The 24334-nt window shown below is 39.8% G+C and overlaps 1 protein-coding gene across 1 annotated transcript in view; it reads right to left on the reverse strand.

The window, feature by feature from the left end:
• Positions 1 to 24117, reverse strand: part of yes1 (YES proto-oncogene 1, Src family tyrosine kinase) — a 33383-nt gene extending 9266 nt beyond the window's left edge. Inside the window, exons 1-7 of the mRNA XM_085378537.1 lie at positions 23749 to 24117; positions 10345 to 10635; positions 9288 to 9387; positions 5842 to 5940; positions 3969 to 4072; positions 3206 to 3355; positions 1736 to 1891 (exon numbers count right to left, since the gene is read on the reverse strand). Of these exons, the coding sequence (XP_085234663.1) occupies positions 1736 to 1891; positions 3206 to 3355; positions 3969 to 4072; positions 5842 to 5940; positions 9288 to 9387; positions 10345 to 10627 (892 nt within the window). The 5' untranslated portion in view covers positions 10628 to 10635; positions 23749 to 24117. The remainder of the gene's footprint in view (positions 1 to 1735; positions 1892 to 3205; positions 3356 to 3968; positions 4073 to 5841; positions 5941 to 9287; positions 9388 to 10344; positions 10636 to 23748) is intronic.
• Positions 24118 to 24334: the final 217 nt, after the last annotated feature.

The following is a 24334-nucleotide window of genomic DNA, read 5'->3' on the forward strand; positions in this document are numbered from 1 at the left end:
AACCAATATAACATCTCCACATTCACAAATATACATTTCTGACATTCAAAAACAAAACAAAAACAAATCAGCGACCAATATAGCCACCTTTCTTTGCAAGGACACTCAAAAGCCTGCCATCCATGGATTCTGTCAGTGTTTTGATCTGTTCACCATCAACATTGCGTGCAGCAGCAACCACAGCCTCCCAGACACTGTTCAGAGAGGTGTACTGTTTTCCCTCCTTGTAAATCTCACATTTGATGATGGACCACAGGTTCTCAATGGGGTTCAGATCAGGTGAACAAGGTGGCCATGTCATTAGTTTTTCTTCTTTTATACCCTTTCTTGCCAGCCACGCTGTGGAGTACTTGGACGCGTGTGATGGAGCATTGTCCTGCATGAAAATCATGTTTTTCTTGAAGGATGCAGACTTCTTCCTGTACCACTGCTTGAAGAAGGTGTCTTCCAGAAACTGGCAGTAGGACTGGGAGTTGAGCTTGACTCCATCCTCAACCCGAAAAGGCCCCACAAGCTCATCTTTGATGATACCAGCCCAAACCAGTACTCCACCTCCACCTTGCTGGCGTCTGAGTCGGACTGGAGCTCTCTGCCCTTTACCAATCCAGCCACAGGCCCATCAAGACTCACTCTCATTTCATCAGTCCATAAAACCTTAGAAAAATCAGTCTTGAGATATTTCTTGGCCCAGTCTTGACGTTTCAGCTTGTGTGTCTTGTTCAGTGGTGGTCGTCTTTCAGCCTTTCTTACCTTGGCCATGTCTCTGAGTATTGCACACCTTGTGCTTTTGGGCACTCCAGTCATGTTGCAGCTCTGAAATATGGCCAAACTGGTGGCAAGTGGCATCTTGGCAGCTGCACGCTTGACTTTTCTCAGTTCATGGGCAGTTATTTTGCGCCTTGGTTTTTCCACACGCTTCTTGCGACCCTGTTGACTATTTTGAATGAAACGCTTGATTGTTCGATGATCACGCTTCAGAAGCTTTGCAATTTTGAGACTGCTGCATCCCTCTGCAAGATATCTCACTATTTTTGACTTTTCTGAGCCTGTCAAGTCCTTCTTTTGACCCATTTTGCCAAAGGAAAGGACGTTGCCTAATAATTATGCACGCCTGATATAGGGTGTTGATGTCATTAGACCACACCCCTTCTCATTACAGAGATGCACATCACCTAATATGCTTAATTGGTAGTAGGCTTTCAAGCCTATACAGCTTGGAGTAAGACAATATGCATGAAGAGGATGATGTGGACAAAATACTCATTTGCCTAATAATTCTGCACTCCCTGTACTGTTTACTGTAGTCCTTCTAGAAGCAAGCGTTGCCACACAGCAGCCATCTTGAAATGCCTCCAGGCACTTATTCAAGCACTTGTGCATCAATAAGGATTATAATAAGGGTTTATACTCCTACCAACAGCTTCCATTCAGGATTCTTTCAGTAGCATGTCTCTTTATTATGAAGTCTCTGCTGTTTTCAATCCCCATCTCCATATTTAACAAAGACATAAAAGTAGCGTCCTTGCTGTCAACCAATTGTGCAGGAATCAAAAACTACAGCCATCATTGTCACATAACATCTGGAGGGCATATAGATGAATTTTGCTTTGTCACTCTTTAGTGTGAGTGAGCACAATGAAAGATTGAAGCATTGGTTTCTGTGCCTGCAGGGCTGATTTCAATAAATAATATCATTCATACTGTGTGCTTGAGTATGGCTCTAGTGGCCTCTTACCCATCCAAACTTCTCCAAAGCAGCCCTGTCCCAGTTTGACCTCCAGCCGGAGTGACTCTCGTGGGATTTCCCAGGCATCCTTAGCTAGTCCCTGAGTTTGCGGCTTTACTGTGGGACACACAGTCGTCAGCCTGTAGCACAGACCATCCGCATGTTCTACACAGGAAGAAGTACATAAAAAAAAAGAAAGAAGGGGAATGAGTGAGTGAGTGAGTGAATGAGCTTTGATGCGGAGTGCTTTATCCACATGCAGTCCTGGCCACCAGCAGGTAGCAAACTAGAATCAAATCACAACAGATTTGATCCCCGTCCCCACACCTCACAGAAAAACTTTATTTCCAACATGCACTCCAGAAATAATCTGATTTTCACCATAATAGTATCCCGTGTTTTATTTTGATTTCAACTACACTAAAAGGCAAGAAGATCAAGGTTCTGGGTTTTTGTTTTTTGTTTGGCAGCAGCAGCAATCGCTACATCATGTCCTGCTGGAATTCTGCACACAAAATAGGGGAAAACAGAGGAATGAGTGGAAATCCAGCCTGTATTCAAACACTGAGCAGTTAAGATCCAGTGAAGATTTTCTCACTTGTTCCTGACTTTCTGTCTCCAGATCAAAGGCTACACTGCTGCAGAGCTTTGAGCCGTAACAGTTCTTTAAAAAATAAATAAATAAATAAAAAAAAAACCCACACAGCAGCGAGTGATTTCTATCAGTTATGTGGAAAAATGCGGTCAACACAACCAGAAACGCAGTCTCTTTTAACAAACACTCTCTTTTAAAATAGATTTTCTTACAAGTTTAACAGGATTTGTGCAGTTCGCAAAAACAGTTTGTACTGAATGTGTTTACACACCATGCGCTGCAGTCGCTTTCTTTTAAGATACCAAAGGAGACCTTTAGAATGACTGTTTATCAATACTGTGCAGATTTCAGCTACATGAGACAGTTTTTTTTAAAAAGTGAAACATTTTTTGTATTCATGGCCTCCTCTGGCTTAAGTCCCAGTGGGTTAAACTTTTTTTTTTTTAGAACCTCGTTACTGAGTTACTGAGCTGTGACCGCGTCGGTGAAAGCGCTGCTTGTGACTAGTTCAGAATCACCATAGCAAAAAAGCCTCTGTAACACGCATACATATTCAACACATAGATCTGCAGCTGAATAATACATTTCCCACTGTGAGCACTGAATCTGCTGGTCTACACACTGTATGGAGCCAGAGTAGGAGGCAGGGGGCTACTTGCAATGCTAAAACCCTTCAAAAGAATAAGTCTCTATGGTCTCAGTGACTTTTACATCACATCTGTCCAAATAACACCACTAGGCTTCATAAAACATGCATCTGAAAAAAGGAAAGAACAAAAAAAATAAATAAATAAATAAATCTGTCCAGTTATAAACAGCACTTTGTCTAAATGCGTTCCACACGTAAATAAGACGCCCGAGTGTGCAGAAGATGGGCAGCGTACCTGTGTAGTGTTTCACCAGCTTCTGTAATGACTCAAACTGCGCTCGTGTCGTGATGTAATAACCGCCGTTGTCCAGCTTGCGGATCTTGTAGTGTTTGACGTTGTCTCCCTTTACATCGTCCCAGTCACGGATGGACAGAGAGTACGCACCTTAACAATCCACAGAAATGAACTTAGATGTGTTGCTCGGGAAAATAAACACTCTAAAATAACTAAACCGATAAGAAATAAAAAAAATATTTAGCCACAGTCACAGATGAGCCTACAAATCTCATGAAGTCGGAAGGTGAACAAAGACATACAGATAGATCTATGGTTCTATTTTACAGTAAACTACACAGTAAAGTGATAATGGTGGGTCAAGTGACAAAGCATTACAGCCATTGGTATAGCTACGCTGCTAGTGTGTCCAGTTAGAGAAGGAAAATGAAACACAAAAGTGCCAAAAATTTCAATCCACCAAATGAGAACTTGAAGCACCGGATCTCAATATCATCCAGTATTTAAAAATGCTACACTCATTCCACGAATCAGCAGGTATCTGTGTTCCTGTGATGCCCCCAGCACTCTATAGAAACATCTTTCTAAATAAATTGTTAGAAAATGTGACGGGGCAAGCTAACACTTTGCTCTTGTGTCCAAATAGAGTCACTTATTGGTCCAAAAGAAGAAAATCGTCATGATGCTAAAGTTCAAGTTTAAAGGGAAAGGGTGACGTCTCTATACCCACGCCCATCTTTATGTCTGTTAGAAATCATCCTACCTTTAGTCGTCTCACTCTCTCGTGCCAAGAAAGTTCCCCGCTGGTTTCCTGGAACCAATAAATGGCGTTCTGCATCTTTGCGGCCCATTTTACCAAAGTACCATCTGCCAAAAGAAATAAAGTCAAACAATCAGTCACAAGAGGAGAGCCCACTGTGATGTACTGCACACAATTTACATTTTCTCCTTCATATAGTAGGGATATGTTTTGTAGTGATGTGACAATATATTTGACATCAACCAGTTGACAGGTATTTATATGTGGAGTTAACATTATTGCATTGAAAATAAGACAGGGGAAAAAATATAAAATATAATTTAAGGTAAAATAATAATCACTTGTTTAAAACTTTGCTTCAACAAGCGTTTTGCATGTTTCAATTTATAGTCATGTGAAAATAAAGTTATAAAAGATTTTGCAATCCTTTTAAAAACATATACCATGCTTTAATAGGTCAAAAGGTACAACCACCTTTAGCAGCAATAACTCGAAGGACTCATTTTCTGTACGACTTTATCAGCCTCTCACCTCATTGTGGAGGAATTTTGCCCCACTCTTCTTTACAGCGTTCCTTCAGGTTTGCATCTCAATCAGCTTGAAGTCTGGACTTTGACTGGGCCATTACAAACCTGATTCTTTTTATTTTCAGACATTCAGTTGTAAATTTCCCACGTGTGGGACTAATAAAGGTTATCTTATCTTAGATTTGTTACTGTGCTTGGGATCACTGTTCTGTTGCACGACCCAATTTCAGCCAAGCTTTAGCTGTCGGACAGATGGCTTCTGACTCTAGAATATTTAGGTATATAAAGACGAATTCATGGTTGACTCAGTGACCAAAAGATGAACTGAGGGGTCTACTACAGAGGAGGTTCAAGAAAGCGAGGCTTTTTTTGAATTAGCTGGCTCGGCAAAATAAAAGGCTCCAGTCAGAGGACATGCACAGTGTGGTTAATCTTGTGTTATAATAAAACCCTTCAGGTCCTGTGACCGCAAAAAAAGCTCAAATCATCACGCCTCCACCACCGTGCTTGCAGCTGGTATGATGTGTGTTTGTTCTGATATGGTGTGTTTGGTTTTCACCAAACGTGACGCTTTAGCCAAATATCTCTACTTTAGCTCACCGCTCTAAAGAACATTGGTACAGAAGTCATGTGGTTTGTTCAGATGCAACTTTGCAAACCTAAACAGTGCCGCCATTTTTTTCCTTCACCTGGCATCCCTTCTAAACAAGCTATACTTGTTCTGTTTGTGTATACAGTGTCTGGGCTTTGTTTGCAATTTCTCTGAACATCGCACGGTCTGACCCTGGGATGAATTTGCTGGAACAGCCATTCCATGGTATATTTTCTATTTTCCACTTGTCTCCCAGATGTAAATAACAAAAATCTAAATTTTCTTGTTTGTAAGGCTTACTTTGCGAAGTTCAATCAAAGAAATGAGTTTTTTTTCTTTTTCTTTTTTTTGCTTCATATACTAAAATCCTGCAAACTCAGTCACAGTAAGTTATTTTTCATGCTAAAGGCAAAGTTGGGCAGGTTTACCCAGTTTTTTTTTTTATTTAAATGAGCAGTTTAAACCTCAAACATAAGTGAAAATGTGAAAATGGCCAACAGCTAAAAGAGAAACTAGGCCACAACTGTGTAAAAGCAGCACAATGTTTCTGTCACACAAGAAGAACAGAAAAGAGAACGCCATCGGCTCCTGTGACAATACATGGCTTCATTGTTTAGACTCTCTGTTGGGTGAGGAACGGGAAAATAACAAGAAGGGACAAGAAAGAAAAAAAAAAGAGACGTGGAAATAAAAGTTGTTGGATGACAGAGAGAGGCAAAGATACTATGTTTGGAAAGGCAATTGTGTGAGTTCTTACTCTTCAGCCTGTATGGAGTCTGCTGGAGCCACATAGTTACTGGGGATATAACCTTTCTGCCCTGTGTTGATGGAGCGCGCCTCCCACCAGTCGCCTTCCCTGAAGAGAGAAGTAAATTAGAAATCAGAACCACATAATACAAACACAAAAGTGTGACTTAAAAAAAACTATCCTATTCCAAAAGAAAGGGAGCTGGTATGAAAGCATACAAAGGGGGAAAAAAGACAGAGAGAGGTAGGATTATACATCATCCAAAGACGTCAGCAGTCTGAGTCATCAAAATGTGGGTGGAGTTCAGATGCTGAATGTTGTTGGTGTTTTTTTAGTTTTTTTTTTTTTTTTTAAATCAACTGAAACTAAATAACTGATATATTATATATAGTATTAAATGAACAGATCAAGAATACAAAATTATTTAATAAATGATGACTAAAATTAGCTTTTTTGTAAAAAAAGAAAAAAAATTACTTGTACAGATGATAAAAACATGTTTAAAATAAATTTCAAGGGTTTGAGTTTCTTTATTTTAATTGCAAACAACTGACAAAGACTTGTGATGTGACACAAAGACCACATATTAAGCATTTAGTCAAAACAGGAAGTCAAGCTCAGCTTGCGATCAGCTGATAACAGCTAACCTCAGCAGGAAGCAATATTTAAATAACTCAAGATCACCTACAGTTACTGCTGTTGATGCAAACCCATTTGGAACCCACCCTTAACCCAGCTCTTCCTTTGCATGCATTACTTAATTAAAACCCCAGTTACACAGACCAGATTGGTCGGCAACCAACTGCTAACCATAAGCTGCAAATGTATTCCTGACCGGTTGATGGCGGCTGGTAGTGTGAAAATGTTCGCAAAGAGATAATGTGGTGCTGCACCAAAAATTTTCTAGCAATTGCTCTGGTCGCTAGTAGTTTTCATGGAAGACTGCAACTTGTCTGCAAACACTCAAACTACTCGGCAAGTGATAGTGAAACTGAAACGTGAGGCATAAAGCAGGAACAGAGGCCGTTTGACTTCAAAGTTTCAGAAGGGAGGCACAGCTTTTACTTTGATGGTGAGCGTTTATCTTTTCCAGTTTGCATTGTTCTTTTTGAAATTGCACTATCACCACAAGTTTCCTTAGCAACCAGAGGTTGCCGTGGGAGGCGATGGACTGGTTTCCAGGTCTGTGTGACCTGTGAGTCCTAACAGAAGTGGTCCTGACTGAACTACTTTTTGAGGGAAGTCACTGGCAGAAAATGGGAAAGTAATTTGTTAAGGAAAAGTTAAATTACGCCTCAATAACATTATAAGGCTTTGGAGCATGACATTGTGGGAGGGGGCGTGGCCAGGATTTTTGGTTGAGGCGCCATATTTGCAGGCCAAACAAAAAGCTAACAATTGAGCGGAGCGAAAGCACACGGATAACATCAGCTATGGGTCGTACTTGCTGTGTGGTCGGTTGTAATGTTAGATTGCATGACCGGCAAGGGAATAAGCTTGAAAATGGTCTACCTTTTCATTCTTTCCCCTCCTGGAAGCAACATGTGGGATCTCAAGTATCGGATGTTACCAAACGAAGGCGTCAAGCCTGGATAGCAGCAGTGAGACAACCTGATATCCAGTTCTCTATTATCCCCAGATATCTGTTGGTGTGCTCCATCATTTCATTCCAGTAAGTTCATATAAGTTCATATTGCTCTTTATAGCCTATTAGTTTTATTTTCAATGTGCTCTGAGGTCATAGCGTAATAGAACAAACATCCTAATGAGTGATTTTGAGGATCTATGTTTTGCTAATTATTTGGCGTTATTGCAGGCAAACCAGCCTATGAAATGGATGAAACAAATCCTGACTTTAAGTGACAATAATTGCACACACACAATATGATATGGAGATTGTGCAGTTCATTAATAAATGTCTAATCTACGGAGGGAGGGGGGAAATCAATCGCGTTTTACTCGCAGTACTCAAGTTGACTTACCTTTGTTTGAATGACAACGTACTCACAACGCGGAGGCTTAAAAACAGCCAAATCTTGAACCCTGAAATCTTGTAAATTGGATGTGTGCCTCCAGAGATTTATAATTCCGAAACTGGTTCGCCATGTATGCACCGACTCCACATACAACAGGGGTGGGCAATTCCAGGCCCCGAGGGCCAGTGTCCTGCAGGTTTTAGATCTCACCTTGGGTCAACACACCTGAATCACATGATTAGTTCGTTTCCAGGCCTCTGGAGAACTGCATGAGCTAATTTAGCCATTTAAATCAGCTGTGTTGGTTCAAGGACACATCCAAAGCCTGCAGGGACACCGGCCCTCGAGGCCTGGAGTTGCCCACCCCTGACATACAAGGTACGAGAAGGTATCAGGGTAGGGCAATGGCGGTAGGTCATCAGGGTTTCTACTCCACAGCCATATTTCATACGTGTCCACATTACCAACGCACTCTATTTTTTCCAAGTATCGTCTCTTCGCATCCGGACGCAATCAGTCTCTATCCCATCCCTTTTCTTTTGAGCTGCTTTTAAGCATGGTTCTAGCAATCGTCCACCACAGTGTGCTTGTTTTGATTCGTGACCTGCAAATATGGCGCCGCAGTCCCACAATACATTGGGCCGTTATATCAACTCCAAAGCCCTATATAATGTTATATATGCTTTTTCTATTATTTAAAAAAAAAAAAAAAAAAAAAAACAAGTAAAACTGATTGGAAAAGAATCAAAATTTTCTAGAACGCTAAAATAAGCAAGTAGCCACAATTACTAGTGTGTTTAACAGCAGATGTGGAGCTTAAATTAAAAGTGAAGGAAGAGAGAATCTGTCTGAAAACCTTTAGCCAATCTGTACTCGTCCCACCTCTTCTCTAGAAGCAGATGGCATTTTCATCACCGCAAAAGCAATGTGGACACACACAGTGGTAGGATGGGACGTGGAACGTGACAAACAAGAAAAGCAGAGCACTTGGCACGCCGCCTATTTTCACACCTGAGCACATGTGGGGTACAAGGTAAAGCTGCTGCGGCAGGTATTGAGTGACATATTTCTCCTTCCAAATCATGATATCCTTACAAAGCACTATGAGAACTAACATGACTGATACTGAATTGTCAAATTCAAGACTTGAGTAATCCACAAAATAAAATCAAAAGAAGTAAATGAGCATTGGTTTACAAAGCTAATTGGTTTGTCAATACTCTAATGAGCTTGACCTTCAGTGATCATCAAAGCGCCAATAATAAGCATCCTTTTTTTGGTATAATGTCATAAATTTAACTGCATGTTTTTCTTTGGCAAGAGAAAAATCAATGGACAGTAAACAGATGGCCCATTAAAGGAACCCATTAACCCAGACAGATCTCGGCCTTAATATCAGACCTGAATACACTGAAGGATTAAACACACACACACAAATCCGCCTAGCATTTTGTCAGTGTAAAAAGCAAATATACTCACGTGTTGTTGATAATCTGAAAGCGATCCCCTTTTTTGAAAGACAGATCGTCTGCCGTCCTCGCTTCGTAGTCGTACAACGCTACAAAAAACGTTACACCACCTGAAAGTGAGAGAAATTTAAACGCCTGATTCCTCTAAACACACACTCATTTTGATCGCTCTTTGTTACAGCCTTAAATTACAGATTAATACAAAGGTAAGATGGAAATATGGCAGAACACGGTGAAATATTGTTTCAGATATTTATTTTCCTTGCTATACCACCAGAGGTGGTCTGCATATACACCTGGCTCTCTCAGCTCTGATTTATTTTTAAGAATTCATCAGGGAAGCAGAATATTCCTCCTAGCGTTCTCAAACTGAGTGGCATCACCTCAAATTAAAGGGAGGTCATTTAATTTTTTATTCACAATAAAAAGAACTGACAAATGATGGAGTGCAGAGAGACAACGGGACTCAGATATGTTTATCTTGGAGAGAAAAGTAAAAGGGCTGTATTAGATGCATAGGAGCCCCTCAGGCCACAGCATCGTGAAAGAGCCATGAAGGGAATGAGGGATGTGTGCGTGCTTTAGGAGGCAACATTATGCTTTGTTGCATACATTTCCTGCATAATTTAAATATAAATCCACTCAGAGTCATTCTATGACCGACACACCCTTAATTCTAAAGTCATTCTAAGTCTAACTAGTGTAGGAAATAAAAACGTTCAATATGCAATTTGCATTTACTAAAGCCACTCAATCCAGTCCATGTTATTGTTTTTCTTGGCTCAGGAGAGGCCATGCCTCTGCATTGCTTCCCATAATACAGACCTATTTTGGGTTTCTGTTCAGCAATGATGTTTTGGCTGACTCGTTTCAAATGTCTCATTTGCATAACATCTGCTGCTTATAACGTCCTCTGCATAACAAATGATCAACTGAGTTTATTCTAAAGTTGTACAACAGTTTGTGCATCACACAATAGAAAGGAAAGCTGTTCAAGTCATTCATTTATAGCTTCTCTAATACATAAATCTATGAATACAGAATATGTTGATTCACCACAAACTAACCTGAGATGACACTGGGAAAGGGACTGTTCACAGCCACTGAAGTAAAGGAGGTGGAGGCACCGCCAAAGGGTGTCATGACTGAAGACGTCCCGCCAAAGGGTGTGAGGCCAGCAGCATGACTGTTGTAGCTGTTGTTGTGAGCATTCATAGCAGGTGAATGACCCATCATTGTAGGCTCGGGCCCATAGTGGCCCAGGAGCGAGCTGGCCGGAGTGGCATTTGAGTTGTCTGGTCGGTACTTCAGAGCCGGGCCCTTGTCCTCTTTACTCCTGACACAACCCATCGTCAAGCCTGCGAGGAAGAGGAAGATTTGACGATCAAATACCAGGATACCAGTAGCCCAAGAAAGATGCTTTGGGTTAAAGATGCTTTTGTCACCCTTGTGGTGTAAATGCAATGCTGTTAACTATAAAATATGAAACACAAATGATATAATTTCCAAAAAATGTGTCCAAATTAGGCAAATTTTAAAAAACAAAAACAAAGTACAAATCTGTGAAAAATATCTGTAACATGAGCCACCATCCTGTCTCGCTGGATAAAAGAAATTTATGCTAAACACCATAAATGTTGACTTGATAATAAGCTTTGTCATGAGGGCTGAACTTGAATGACACAAATGAACAGAAACTACTATGTTGTTCATCATTAGCCTAAAGCATTTTGGAGGGTTTCAGCCTGACTCTAGCATACAGAAAACAAGGAGTGACCTCACGTGACTTTACAAGTCCCGACAAAACCTCTCAAGGCTGCACAGCAAGAAACGATTCCAGCCTACGGGCATCTCTCCCCTGTGTTCACACTACACTGACACAGATTTGAAAGGGAGAAAAAGCCCTTTGGCATTCAGAGCTGGTGCTCTTCCCTCCCAGGCTTACTGATACACATGACTCAGTGAGTTAGTAATGTGTGTGTGTGTGGTCCAGGGATTACTCAAATTGTGAGGACCTGTATCTGTTTATACAGTCACATTATGGGATATTTGAAAAAAGTAATATTTTGGCTCATATCTTCAGAATAAGTTCCCAATAAGCCCCAAAAAGGAACTTTTAAATGACTGTACTCAGTGCAAGCATACCAACCACACCTGCCCTGGAGCAGTAAACTGGATGCTCGCATTGTGCATGAAATGCATGCTGGGATAAAGATATATAAAAGCATGTACATGGCAGTTTAGCAGTCTAGTCTGCACAGCGTATGATCTGGGCTCAAATTAGGAGAGTGTGTGATCGCAAAGAAACGTATTCGGTGTCTGAGTATGAGAGCTCGTGTGCGTTGTCAAGGGTTGACAGCATCCTCTACAGTGCCTGCTCTGTTTACTCGTTTTTCTCACCTTTGACCTCTATGTCAAACTACTTGTGTGTGTGCAGGTCGAGTGCATGTGCGCGCGCACATGCGCGTGGCAGCAGAGTGAAACAAGCTGCCACTACACAGCAGATGGATGCTCAACTCCAAGATTGCTCCAGTTTCAGTGACTCATATCCTGGCATTTGTAAAATGTTACAACATAGTTTCAAGTGCCCGTAAGTGAAGGGTCACATTGGTATTTGTAACAGAATAGCTGAAGTGTGCACTCATCCCTTATGATACCGTTAATGCTGAAAGGATTTGCATACAACTGTTACGGGTTTAATCAATCAGCACTTGGTGGAGATAAAATTACTTGGGGAAAAACTACATTTTCAATCAGTCAAATCTTCAATTCACACATAAATAATATGTGATAACACACAAAAAAAATCATAAATCCATCATATTCACAAAAACATAATCTAATCACTACCCTCTCCAAGTTAATCAATTAATTCCAAATTAATTCCAAACACTATCCATCTCATTTTATATAACTGTTTTGATTATGCAACCTATAATATATTTATATATGGTATAAATAAATATGCCAAATACACAGATTCAGCTTCATAAAAAGATGTTATATTTATTTATACATCATTATAAGTTGTTCTAACCACATGTATCCAAAAGTACTGTTTTTTTATAATATGTCATTATAAATGGATAATCGTTTGTAGAATCTACTGTATAATCGCATATACTCTCTGATAATACTAACAATAATTATGTTAGGGATCAGTGGTAAACGGCAGAGCTGTGGCCAAAGTGAGTTGGCATGAATGAAGATATCAGATCATGGTTGTTTTTCCCGTCACACTTTGCGCTCATTACACTCGGTCAGAGAGACTGAGGGAGAAGGGAGGAGGACGCTGGTTCAGTGCACGTCCTAAAAGAATGAGTCACAGTCCCTTCCTCACAGTGAGAACTACAGTTCATCAATTTAAAACCATCACGTCACATTCTCAGATACTAAAAGCCAATGTAACTGGTACTGGGTGGGAAACTGAAAAAAAGCTGGATCGAAGCATCTTTAGCTTTAGTCGCTGATTTTACTTTTAACTTGTCATTCAAATGTCAAAGAAAAAAAGATAATGTGTGTTCAAATGCTGGATTATGGTTGAGTGTTTGCCTTGTTTTCTGTTTTGGTTGGCTTAAATCACATGGGTAAACTTTTTCATTGGTGTGTGACCTACGGCTGCACGGGCTGTAAATGTTTTAATAGTGTGTTTATCAGATCTGTAACATTAACATAATGGGTTCATTGTTTATACCGTATCTGAAGCCAAAAAAATTCACAAAAGTTTTCAGTGTCTCAGATATTAGGATTTCCAGTTGTTCTCTACCGCAACGCTATCTTTGTATTCCAGACCACATGACGCGGTTTGAAGACACTTGAAATCTGATAACTATGTGCAAATTGCTGTTCTTTCACTCAACTTCACAAAGTGTTCTTCAGTCATTAAAATGGAACAAAAGTGGTACTTCTGACTAAAGAAACTTTCGCAAGCTTGCAGCGTTTCAGTTAATTAGCTACAGTTGACTACATTTGCGAGGAACATGACTGGTTGACTAAACTTTAAGTGAACTTTTTTTCTCCTCCAGCTTGTTAAGACATTAGCTGTGCGAGTTATCATTAAAAGTGTGAATCTTGTAATTTGGAAATTGCAGACTTTCAAAAGCCTGAATAAACTTCAGTATTTCTGTAAGCGAAAATAATAATAATAACCCTAAACATACCACAATTTAAGCCTAATTAAGGGTTATATAAGTACATCAAATCTCTTTTAATGTTCCAATTTGAATTAGTATCTTTGTTCTGAAGCTAGTTAAGGATTATAGCACTTAATATGTGAGCGGCTGAGTCAGGTGAAGTTATTCTTCTGTGCTAAGAGGTTAGGCTGTAGCTTTGGTGGCTCTGAGCTTTGGCTCCAAGGTTAAGTGGCCTTGAAGCTAAAGAAACACTGTTCAGCAGTCACCTCCCATTAAGTAACAAAACACCCGACAAAGAAACTGCAGCACAAATCCCCTGCTCGGCCCGTTTGTTGTTCTCTATGAATAAATGAGCCCTAACACAACGACTGCACATTTCTCTTTGTGTGTAGCTCAGTGCAGCTCTGCACCACAGAGTAAATAAAAGATTGAAAACATGCCGACTGTTGGGAATAGCGCCAAAGGAGCCCAACACAGCCTGATCGCAATCGCAATGTGCAAGCAGCAAGGCAGCAATTATATCAGCAACAAAATCAAAAGCTACACTGCACTGAGACCTAGAGCGTTACTGCTGTTAACCCTTTGATCCTTTCTACTTAAAATCCAGCTAAAGGTCGACAGCGACAATAAACAACAAAGCAAGCAAAAGACATTAGACGCCCAATTTGTTTCATCAAACTGGGACCAACTGACTTTCTTGGAACAAATAAACAGGACTCACGGAAAGCTAATGCTGAGCCAGAAGAATCAGACCTGAAACAATCAATATTTATATTTATACTGTACTGTACAGTTAAATTCTATTTATGTGTCTGGAGCAACAATGTTAGAAGAAATCAAATGCAAATATGACAATTATAATGACATATATTACTAGAAATCACGAGGATGAGTCAGCTGCTTCTCAGAATCCAGACATCCACTGCAGAAGGAGGTCTAGCTAACAGAAGTTTTAGCACAGACGAGATAACCAGCTGGTGACAGCAGCATGTGAGCTGTGTGGGCACGGCAGCACTACGACTGGCAGTTAGTTAAAGTCGGTTATTATCAAATGCAAAAAATAAAAAATAAAAACTAGATTAGAAAACTGTTTTGGAAAACCAAATATGCTGGGATAGAAAATAATATTTTCCAGATTCATTTTTTAAAATTTGTCTACTAAATTACTAGTATAACAAAATACTTACGCAGATATTTCAATGCAGAAACTCTATACTGCTAGCAAGCTGACCAAAAAAAAACAGGTCCAAGTGGATTTTATGGGAACAATGATTTTTATTTTGATGCCACCAAAATGTACATTTGCCGTTTAGGCCTCCCCTTTAATGCTCTTAATGTTCCTAATGTGTGATGGATCTGAGCTGTGTCCAGGTCAGTTCAGCACTCAGCCTGCTCCGCAATGGAGTTGTGTTTTTGTAATGAATGACATCATCTTCCTAGGCCTTTCCTGAAAAAGAAACCACACAATTGGCAGAATAAGCTGCTCGGAAAACCTATATTGTTGAAGTCCTTCAAGTGCAAGCCTCACAGTTTGGCAAATATCTCGAACCAGCTCTGGGCACTTCATTGGTTACCAAGACATATTCACCCAAAATAGACTATAAAAAACAAAACAAAACAAAAAAACCCAAACACTTGATACTTTTACTGACTTTCTACCAACAAAAACATAACTCACATTTAAAGTCACATGCCTCTCTTTTATGATGTCCATGATTTTGTTTAGCAATAATGGAGCCTCCACAGATGTATAAAGATGCCATGTGCACTAATGCACCTCCATAACTTATCAATACTGACTTTTGAACATTGATGACGCGCTTGCATATACTCCCCACTTCTGTGTTTTTTCTCTGGAAGCTCTGGGTTCCTTCTCATTCATAAAACAACACACAACATCAAACTGTTGCACAACTCTTAATCACAAGATCAAGTAAAGAAGTAAAAGTCAGATTTTTACCAGTCAGATTTGCTAAATACTAGGAATCTTATTTTCGTTGGCATTTTGTCACATTTTCATGAGAAACGGGAAGTGTTACTTCTGATTGGATCCATTTCAAACTCGTCCCGCCTTTCTACAACACTTAATTAGTTCTGTTTGGATCTCATCTCTCCAGAACATGTTGGCCTTGACAAGTCTTGATACATTACATTATATTTTTTGTCCTTGTGCATTAGTTTTTATTTAGTTATCCTCTTGTTTGAGTTAGGGAAAAAAATGGTTGTTGACAGAAACTATGACTAACATATCATTATCTAATTTGTTATACTTTTTTCCCCATTGCACAACCTTTTTGGTCTATTGTTTCACTTCCCCACCTTTTTTCAAAACGTGCTGCTTCATCTGTCCGATACACAAAGTGCAGAACCTTAGAGCTGACCTGGAACAAATTTGTGAAAACATTTCTGAAAAAACATCCAAAATTCTGTTTGTTTTGGAAGCAGCACTTTAGCCTGCCGCTAATAGCATAAAAACTGATGAAGAAGAATGCAAGTGGCATGTCTACTTTAAGATGAAGGGTCAATAACTGGAAAGATGAAGACCAAATCAATTTAAATCAGTATGGATCACTGTATCAACATAAAAACAGATTTAAAAAAATCTAGACAAAAACATGGCTTTCTCTTGTGAAGACTACCGTTTTGTTCCCAAAGTCACAGATATGTTTAAACAACCTTTGCTGTTTATACCATTATGATTTCATATTATTTGCTCTCTAAGACAGTAATGGATGGATAACAAGCCTGAGCAAGCCCGAATGTCAAACTGGCTCAACAGCCACAAGTTTCACTTTAGATCTCAAGAATTGGCTTGAAGCAGAATCTAGACATAACACAGCAGCAACTTATCAAATACAAATCTTCAACGATGCCTTAAAAACATGTGGAATGTGATTCCTTTAGAACTGGAACTGGCTTTTCTACTGTCCGTGTCAAAATATGCCCCAACATCATTGGAGTTGTCCATCATATTCTGGTTCAGTTCTTTCTTGGGGGGGTGTCACATAACAAATGAACCACCCAGTTTTTCTTTAAAACTTAAAACTGGGAAATGTGCGCTGAGAAAAGGCAGAAACTTCACCTCTCCCTCTGGCTTTCTCTTTTGTCTGCCCCCACCTTTTGTTATGGACAAAGAGAAAGGATTTTGTGGTGCTCCCCCACAGATCACATCAGAATCCCCCGAACTATACGATCCCATGCATATTCCTACAACACCAACAGCACAAAAGCTTATAAGGGCCCGGAACTGTTCTTACAGTGGCACCCAACAGCCAACTATCAATCAAATGCTCCAATTAAATATTCAAAACAACCAGATGGCCTCATAGACAAACATTTACAAGTACAGCTGGCATGAATAGAAAATGGTATCATTACAACAGCTTAGCCAAATCATTGTACTATACATCAATTGCAGTTTTGTAAAAGGAAAAAAAAAGCCCGATAATGCATGTCACAAAGATAAATATTACTACCAGTGTTTTCTCTAGTGTGACAAATCTGCCAACAGCAATGACAGCTTAAATCGCCTTCACAGCAAATCAAATTACAGGCAGATTACTGTATCTTCTCTCAGATGGCTTCCTAAATGAGGCTGTTACACACACAATGAGTTTAGCTGAAAGAAATGTGCCATTTTTCTGGTGGTTCCAAGGGGCACGGTAAATGGTGCCTCAAGCCCATACAGTGATTTGGGTCATGATCTGATTTAAGATGGATAATGTATAGTGCATGCTACCATTGTGTTATTGCCCTGTGCAAACTATACATTCTAAAAAACTCAATTTTTCGTGAAGCTGAGCTATAATTTTTTTTTTTTATTTAAGAAATGGGAGTATTTTGTCAGCTCACAAAGGACGTCTTAGTCCCATAGTTTCTCAAAAACATAACATAACAGCGATTTTGACAAAACTGGGCATGCTGATCTGGCATCGGCCTGATCCTGTCTCAAAAAGTTTTACTAGATAATCAGCAACACTGCAGTGCTTTACAGGCAGAACTATTTGTTCTACAGTTTAACAACAGGAGCAGCTAGCAAAAGAGCTATGCTCAAGTTTTGCTACAGCGTGAAACCTACGTTGTGACCTATGACATAACCACAAAACCCTCTGAACTCTATGCTGTAACCTGACGCGCTCCTATAGAGAACCGTGATTACACGTCAGGTCAGCACAGCCCTCAACTATTGTGATTAGCCTGTTCAGCACCGTCGATTCTTCCTATTCAATTCTGGCTAGTTTTTTGCCAGTTTTTTTTTAATTATCAGTAAGAGAATAACAATCATCACCTCAGTATAAAGAACAATAATCGTAGTATCAATATAAGGGCTTACAAATGTTAGCAGATTCCTGCAGGCAGATTACTAAAACTATCGGAATAGAAGAGATCGTAAAAAAAATAAGTACAACAGGAATAGACAAATACAAATAGACACAAGAATGAAAAAACATATTAATCTTGGCATTAAAAAAAAAAGTCTATCGACTGGCACCACTTGGAACATCCACAGTAATTAAACAAGCTGTGCACTACACATCAGCATAGGTGTGGGCAACATCATATCATGTAACGAGCCTATGATCTATGGCATTATGAGTTAGAATATTCAACTGGAACAATCCCCAAAAACTTCCAACTTGAAAATTCAAAGACACCCTACCAACACGGACATCACCATCCAAGATGGAAGCAGTGCTTGCAAACAGCAGTAATACTGCTAAACCTGTAATCTGAACTATATTTTTATTGTGTACTGATTAGTCGTTAAAGAGAATGCAATCATAGTACAATTAGAATTAAGCATGTCCTATTGAGAAATGTTACAATTACATTAGATTATTTTTAAATTTTCAAATTCAAATGTTCGTGAGTCATTATTTTAATTTGCTGTGGGACGAGACAACAGGGTGACATTCACAGGTGAGCAGACTTGAGGAGGTGAGGTAGTGGAGCCTGGTGCAAGAGGTTTGCCCACAAGAAGTGGAGATAAGAGTTATTGAAACAATCGTTGGCACACTAGTCGACTACCAAAATAATCATTAGTTGCAGTCCTAGTTTGCATTAGCAAAAGCTGTTGTGATTACTTGCCAAACTTCCTGTAGATTTGTAACCTATAAATTCCTTTTAGGTAAGAACTGGAAATAATTCCAGTTGGACCAGGAAGGGCATCAAGCGTAAAGAAAAAAAAAAATTGCCAAATCAAACATACAGAGTTGCCTGCTGCGGTGATCCTTTGTGAATAAGCGAGCAGTTAAAAGTAGCTTCTTTTATAGACTGTATCCAGACAAGTTATTTTGACAAGTGTCACTTGTTGGCAGATGATAGCTGTGGTGGTCTCGCCTATCATTAAATGTTGTCTGAAATAAACTACCCACTAATGTTGCCAAACAGCGCCACAAAGGGTGGCCCCACATCCGCTGGTGCGTGCCAGGCTTTGTTGTTGTTCCAGCTGGTCGTGTTGTTTTTAAACCACCACCTCAGCGATAGCGCAGAACCTCTGATTTCCAGAGAAGATCAGACTTTCCGGAGAATTCTTTAAAGGAAAAAAAAAAAACAAATTCTGATTTTCTTTGCTTGTCTTTTTTGACATTTTCTTCTCCTAGACCAGCACTTATGCTGTATAGAAGTCTGAGTGGCGACACCCATCACTCAGAAGAACACTACAGTGAGTATGGCACACCCTCAGCGGCTGTATACGTGGTGACTGAGCTGTGGTGTCATCACAGCTTGCGTCAAACATGATCAATAAAGTGACCTTAATAATGTTGATGCATTATAAATCATGTTCGAGGATTTTTTGTGAGTTCTTTTGTGGTCTCTTTGATTTCTTTAGTAAAGTACATATATTAAAAAAAACCCAAAAAAACTGAAGCACTGATTTGGACATTGATTACCATGGCAGTGCTTGAAGTTTTGATGCACTTAGGTCAACAACATTAATTGAATGGTATTTTTTTTTTAATATTTACCATAACCCTTCACGTTCATTCAATTTTATTGATCTTCCTTCAGATCAAACGGACCATTTACAGGAATGAAAAATATGTTAATTTAGAAAACAAATGGTGCAATAATAAAGAACGACAATACTGATTAGTTGCATTGCACTTCAAACAACCACCACTGTGTGGAATAACAGAAGAAAGGGAAATATACTTATCCAGATACTCCCACGCATATTTATGAATAACTTTACTCCCAGCGACTGGTATGTGTTCAAACAAATGCTGGCAATAGACTGTATCCAGGGACATGCGACATGAAATGCTATGTGCCAGACTACCAGTGATGCTGATGCAGATTAAGGAGACACAGGCTGCTGCTTCCCAGAGGGGAAAATACAACAATGAAGCTGCACTACAGGCGGGAAGCTATTTGCTGCGGCTGGCATGCATCAACATTCAAATTAAGAAAAATTCCAGCATTACAAACTGTTAGCCTTATACTTGTTATAATGGCACGAGTCAGCGAGCTACCACACAAGAGATAACCAGTTATACAGTCAGTACAGCAATTTGATGCAAATATCAGGCAGAAACTGTAAGCAGAGTAACTAAGCAAAAACAGGGAAAAGAAAACGTCATGCTAAATCTCAGATCTGTCAAACGAAAAGAAAAACTCAATCCTAATGGACAAACTGGTTTTAATTATTTGAGGGCTTTTTTTTTTTTTTTTTTTTAAAAGAAACAAAACAAATTCCAGCATGTCTGCTCTCAGAAAAATGGTTCAGTACAGCTCTGTATAAATGCGATATTCATGCATTATGTCCTGTGAGATGAAGCTCCTTACTCTGGCTACTGAGGTGACAGATCGCGAATGACGCAACTTTGGAGAAGACTTTGACCCTTACACAACTGCCTTTCGCAAACTTTGCAGTCACTTGGGACATTTCTGTGACGCAGACTGGGCTTGTAGGGTGTATACCAGAGACCGGAGCTCAACAGAGGATGTATTTTTTCAGAGTGTAAGACTTTGTATATTAAGTCAGAATATGTAAGCCAGAATAGAGTGTAAGTCTATATAAAAAAAAAACACTCAAGTACGGAAAGCTATCAGCAAAGGTTTTCATCGTTCAGTCTCTGTTTCTGACAGCTTTTAAGGCAAAGTATTCTGGTAGCTTACAGGCTTATCAACATTGTATAAACCAGGTTTCTTCTAACTGGTTCCAATCTGGTTGGACCACAACTGTTTGCATTGGTAGTGATTGAGATTGCTATAATGGGTAACTATAAAATGACTGCAGTGTAATCCCACTAGACAACTGTCCATGTCAGACTAAAAGTGCTGTGTTTGTCACTGAAAGGCTCAGATGGTAGCTGTAAATGCCTGAATAATACTTGATGTTATCTTGCAGTGATAACATATGTACTGCTTCCAGGTCAGCACACTCATTTCAGCTATAACATAACTTTTGTCTGTGAAATTGTAGGCAGATTATTTAATTTAATGGTCCGTCAAAGACAAGACATGTAATGTGTGGAGTAACCAAGGTAGCTGTTTGGGACCATTATTATTTTGTCTTTTTATTAATGATCTTATTAAAATAGGCTCAGATTGCTATATATGCTGATGACTCAAGAGTTATTTATAGCGTCAACCGATAAGTTAAAGGAAACACGTAATGAGGAGTTGAAGGCTGTAGAAGATTGTGTGACAGATAATAAACTGGTGTTAAATGTTACCACCTGAGTGTTAAGAATGTTCCTATCGAAGAAAACTAAACTATTTGATATAATGGTGGATTGTAAATTAACATAGTCTGATAATAATGTAAGTAAAACAGGTGGAGGTTTGTCAGTCATTAGAAGAGCTTTAAAATGAATGACACGAGGTTATAAAATGCATTAGTGTGATCTGTTCCAGTGCTTCAACAAAAGGAATAAATAAGTTACAAATAGCTCAAAATGAATCTGCATGATGTGCACGGCAATGTTCTCACAAGTTAAATCAGTTTAAATATCTGTCAAAGCAGTATTAACAAATGGATAATGAAGACAGCTGATGGACACAGGATGTAAATATACTGTGTGAATATGAACGCAAACTTAAAGCCCTGATCTTGGAACCAAAGCAATAGATATAAGTTAGTTGTTTAAATTAAAATGTTCTTTTTATACAAAGAACCTGCTTGTTTTGTTTGCATGTTGCGATTGTTGGATTATGTGTGTAGGGACCCCAGGATAAATAGCTAAGCTAAAAATAGCTAACCTGAGGCTGATCTAATGGATCTAATGCTGCTAATGGAGATCGTGGTTAAACAAACTGGTCATAACTCAGGAAGGACACTTATTTATTCATTTTAAATAAAAGAAAGGCATTAATGTTTGCAAATGTCATCTGACAACAATAACATGGAAGTGACCAGAGAGTGAAACTTGGCACAGAGCAGTACTGACCACTATTTCACAACTTATAGAGACAAATATAGACTGAAGCCCTATTTGGAACATTGCATAAAGAAAAACCTTTGTATTGAAATACTCAAATACCTGGAGGGCCAGATTATTAGAGCAGGTACAATTACAGAGAGAAGCATGTTTATACTCTATATCCAAGAATAGATGAAAACGTGCACCAATTTCCTTATGGTTATGTGATCCAGGTAGTGGATTAACCCGATCAGCTGGAAATCCTTAAACATGAGTTGTTTTTGAACTTTTTGGACACTGAAAACAAAAATCGAAAAAACTGAGTCATAGTGGTGTAAATGAGACAAATGCAGAAAAAAACCTCACATCTGAAAAGTTTGAAAACCAGCAATCGTTCAGTATTTTTTTATAGATTCTTCAGATGAATTCATCAATCACTCCAGCCTTGCTTATTTGTTTTTCATTGATCTTTTCAGCACCGTAAAAAAGTTATTAATGAGCATGTGCAATATGCATAAGTAAACATTATTTCTACAGCCAAACTGCTCATTCTGATAAAGATAAAGCCATTGCATAATATTAAAGTTAATCGCCTTGGTTTTTAACGCCAGCCACAAGCACTGAGCAATGAAAATATACAAGGGCCTGAAAACCCATTACTAAAGCATAACGCAGTAATTGCCCTGGCACACTCTCTGAGGCCCAGCTCGGTCTTATCTTCAGGGCAGCCTGCCATCTCTGCCAATCACAGCGAGAGGAGGGGACTGTCGGGGAGCTAGGAGATGAACTTCCTTCCGAATCCATTCATGCCGTCGAGGCCACCTGCTGTGCCCGTCAAAGGCTAGAGTGAGGCTGGGAAAGAGAAAGAGCCATCTTCAAGCTATTAAAAAGAAGAGCTCTTCTTGTTCCCTCTGCCCACGGTGAATTCTCCTCTTTTATTTTTTTATTTTTCACCAAAAATCCAAACATTTGTTCAGATTGCCAACATGTGTGGAGCTGCCTTACGACTTCAGCCTTTCCACTTGTGGCACAAAAGACTGGAGGCTTCTAATCAGCAAACTTTAATGACAGTGTAGAGTCTCATTCGTGCCATGAGGACACTCAAAGAGTATGCAAGGATCCTTCAACCCAGTTAAAATTCAAGCTCCTGGACCGCAGCCAACACCACCTGTTAGTGCTCCTCACTCCTCTACCAACTGCCCTCTCCATTCCAGCTGTGTGTGTATATGTGTGTGTTTGTGTCTGTGTGAGAAGGAGACACAACTGTCCAGCCAACTGGGGCTGTATTAACAGAGGGATTACCGTGGCACCAGAGTATATAAGCACACCGACAGACACATGCAGAGTCAGGGGCAGTAAATGTTAGGATACATACACAATCCAACACAGCAGCATGCCTGAAAATCTTACACACGTGTGTATAAGTCTGAGGAACAGAGCTGCACTATCACAATAAAAGCACGCAAGAGCAAAGTTGGCATCAAAACACTGGCCATTTAGAAAAATCTGATGAGTGCCTTGCATTAAAAGGCCTATCACAGCTGAGGCCTAAAACAGCTGATGCATGTGTGGAGAGGGAGACTGGGTGAGGCACAGAGATAGGGACAGGGTGGTAAACTTTTATTGTATGAAAAGAACCAAAATATGTAGTTGAAATAAAGATTTCCAAGATGTAAATGAATAAATAATACCTCTCATCATAGCTACAACTCTGCTCTCGTCTTGTCCCAGGACGGTTTTGGAGCCTTTCCAAACAGCTGTCCTCTCCAACACAGGACCGACCCCCCACCCCCACCCCACCGGGGTCTTAAACGCGGATTAATAATGAAACATGCTTTTACGACAATGTAACACAGCGAGGAAACTCCTCTGGTCCCTTCCCAACTTTCTCCAAGTGTCACAAACACAACGAGGCCCTGCTGAATCGACTTCCAACGTAAAATGTCAGTTGTTGGCGAGCGTTTCTTACCTCAAAAGTGACCGTAGCAGTGTGGTGGGTCGGCTACATGCGTCCTGTGAGCCTTTTTCCCCCCAGCGTTTTCAATTTCACGTCGACAACCTTAAGTGGAAACGGGCGACACGAGCAGACTCTACTAACGTGGAATCTCAGTCTTCCGTCTGTCCCATACCGATTAACTACTTCACGAGCACTGAGCCCTTCACTGGGATCCTTTTTTTAAATTAAAATTCCCTCAAAGCGAGGACACGCCGCCAGCTGACAAAGACTACTTAATATGGCGGTGGAGGCGCTGAGCAAAGCAGTTTAAAATATCAGAAATCACCGCCTGCCGATAGGTCAGGGTTGCCACGAAAGACACACAACAATAGCCGGACTAGGACCGAGGAACAGACGAGGCCAAAGAAGGAATCATGCTGCCTTCACTTGCTCAGATTAGACTCGAACATCGGCAAATCCCAACTTCAAACGCCAATCCGACCTCCAGTTTGAGAGGCAGCATAATATAAATATCCATTCTTATCCAGTGTTACTATATATATATAATAGCGCGGTTTGTTTGTGTGTGTATACTATAATGAGAATTGAAGACGCTTAT

The sequence above is a fragment of the Diplotaxodon limnothrissa genome, linkage group LG18, assembly GCF_057381915.1.
Source record: "Diplotaxodon limnothrissa isolate DT_005_m linkage group LG18, D_limnothrissa_male_GT1.1, whole genome shotgun sequence".
Lineage (NCBI taxonomy): Eukaryota > Metazoa > Chordata > Actinopteri > Cichliformes > Cichlidae > Diplotaxodon > Diplotaxodon limnothrissa.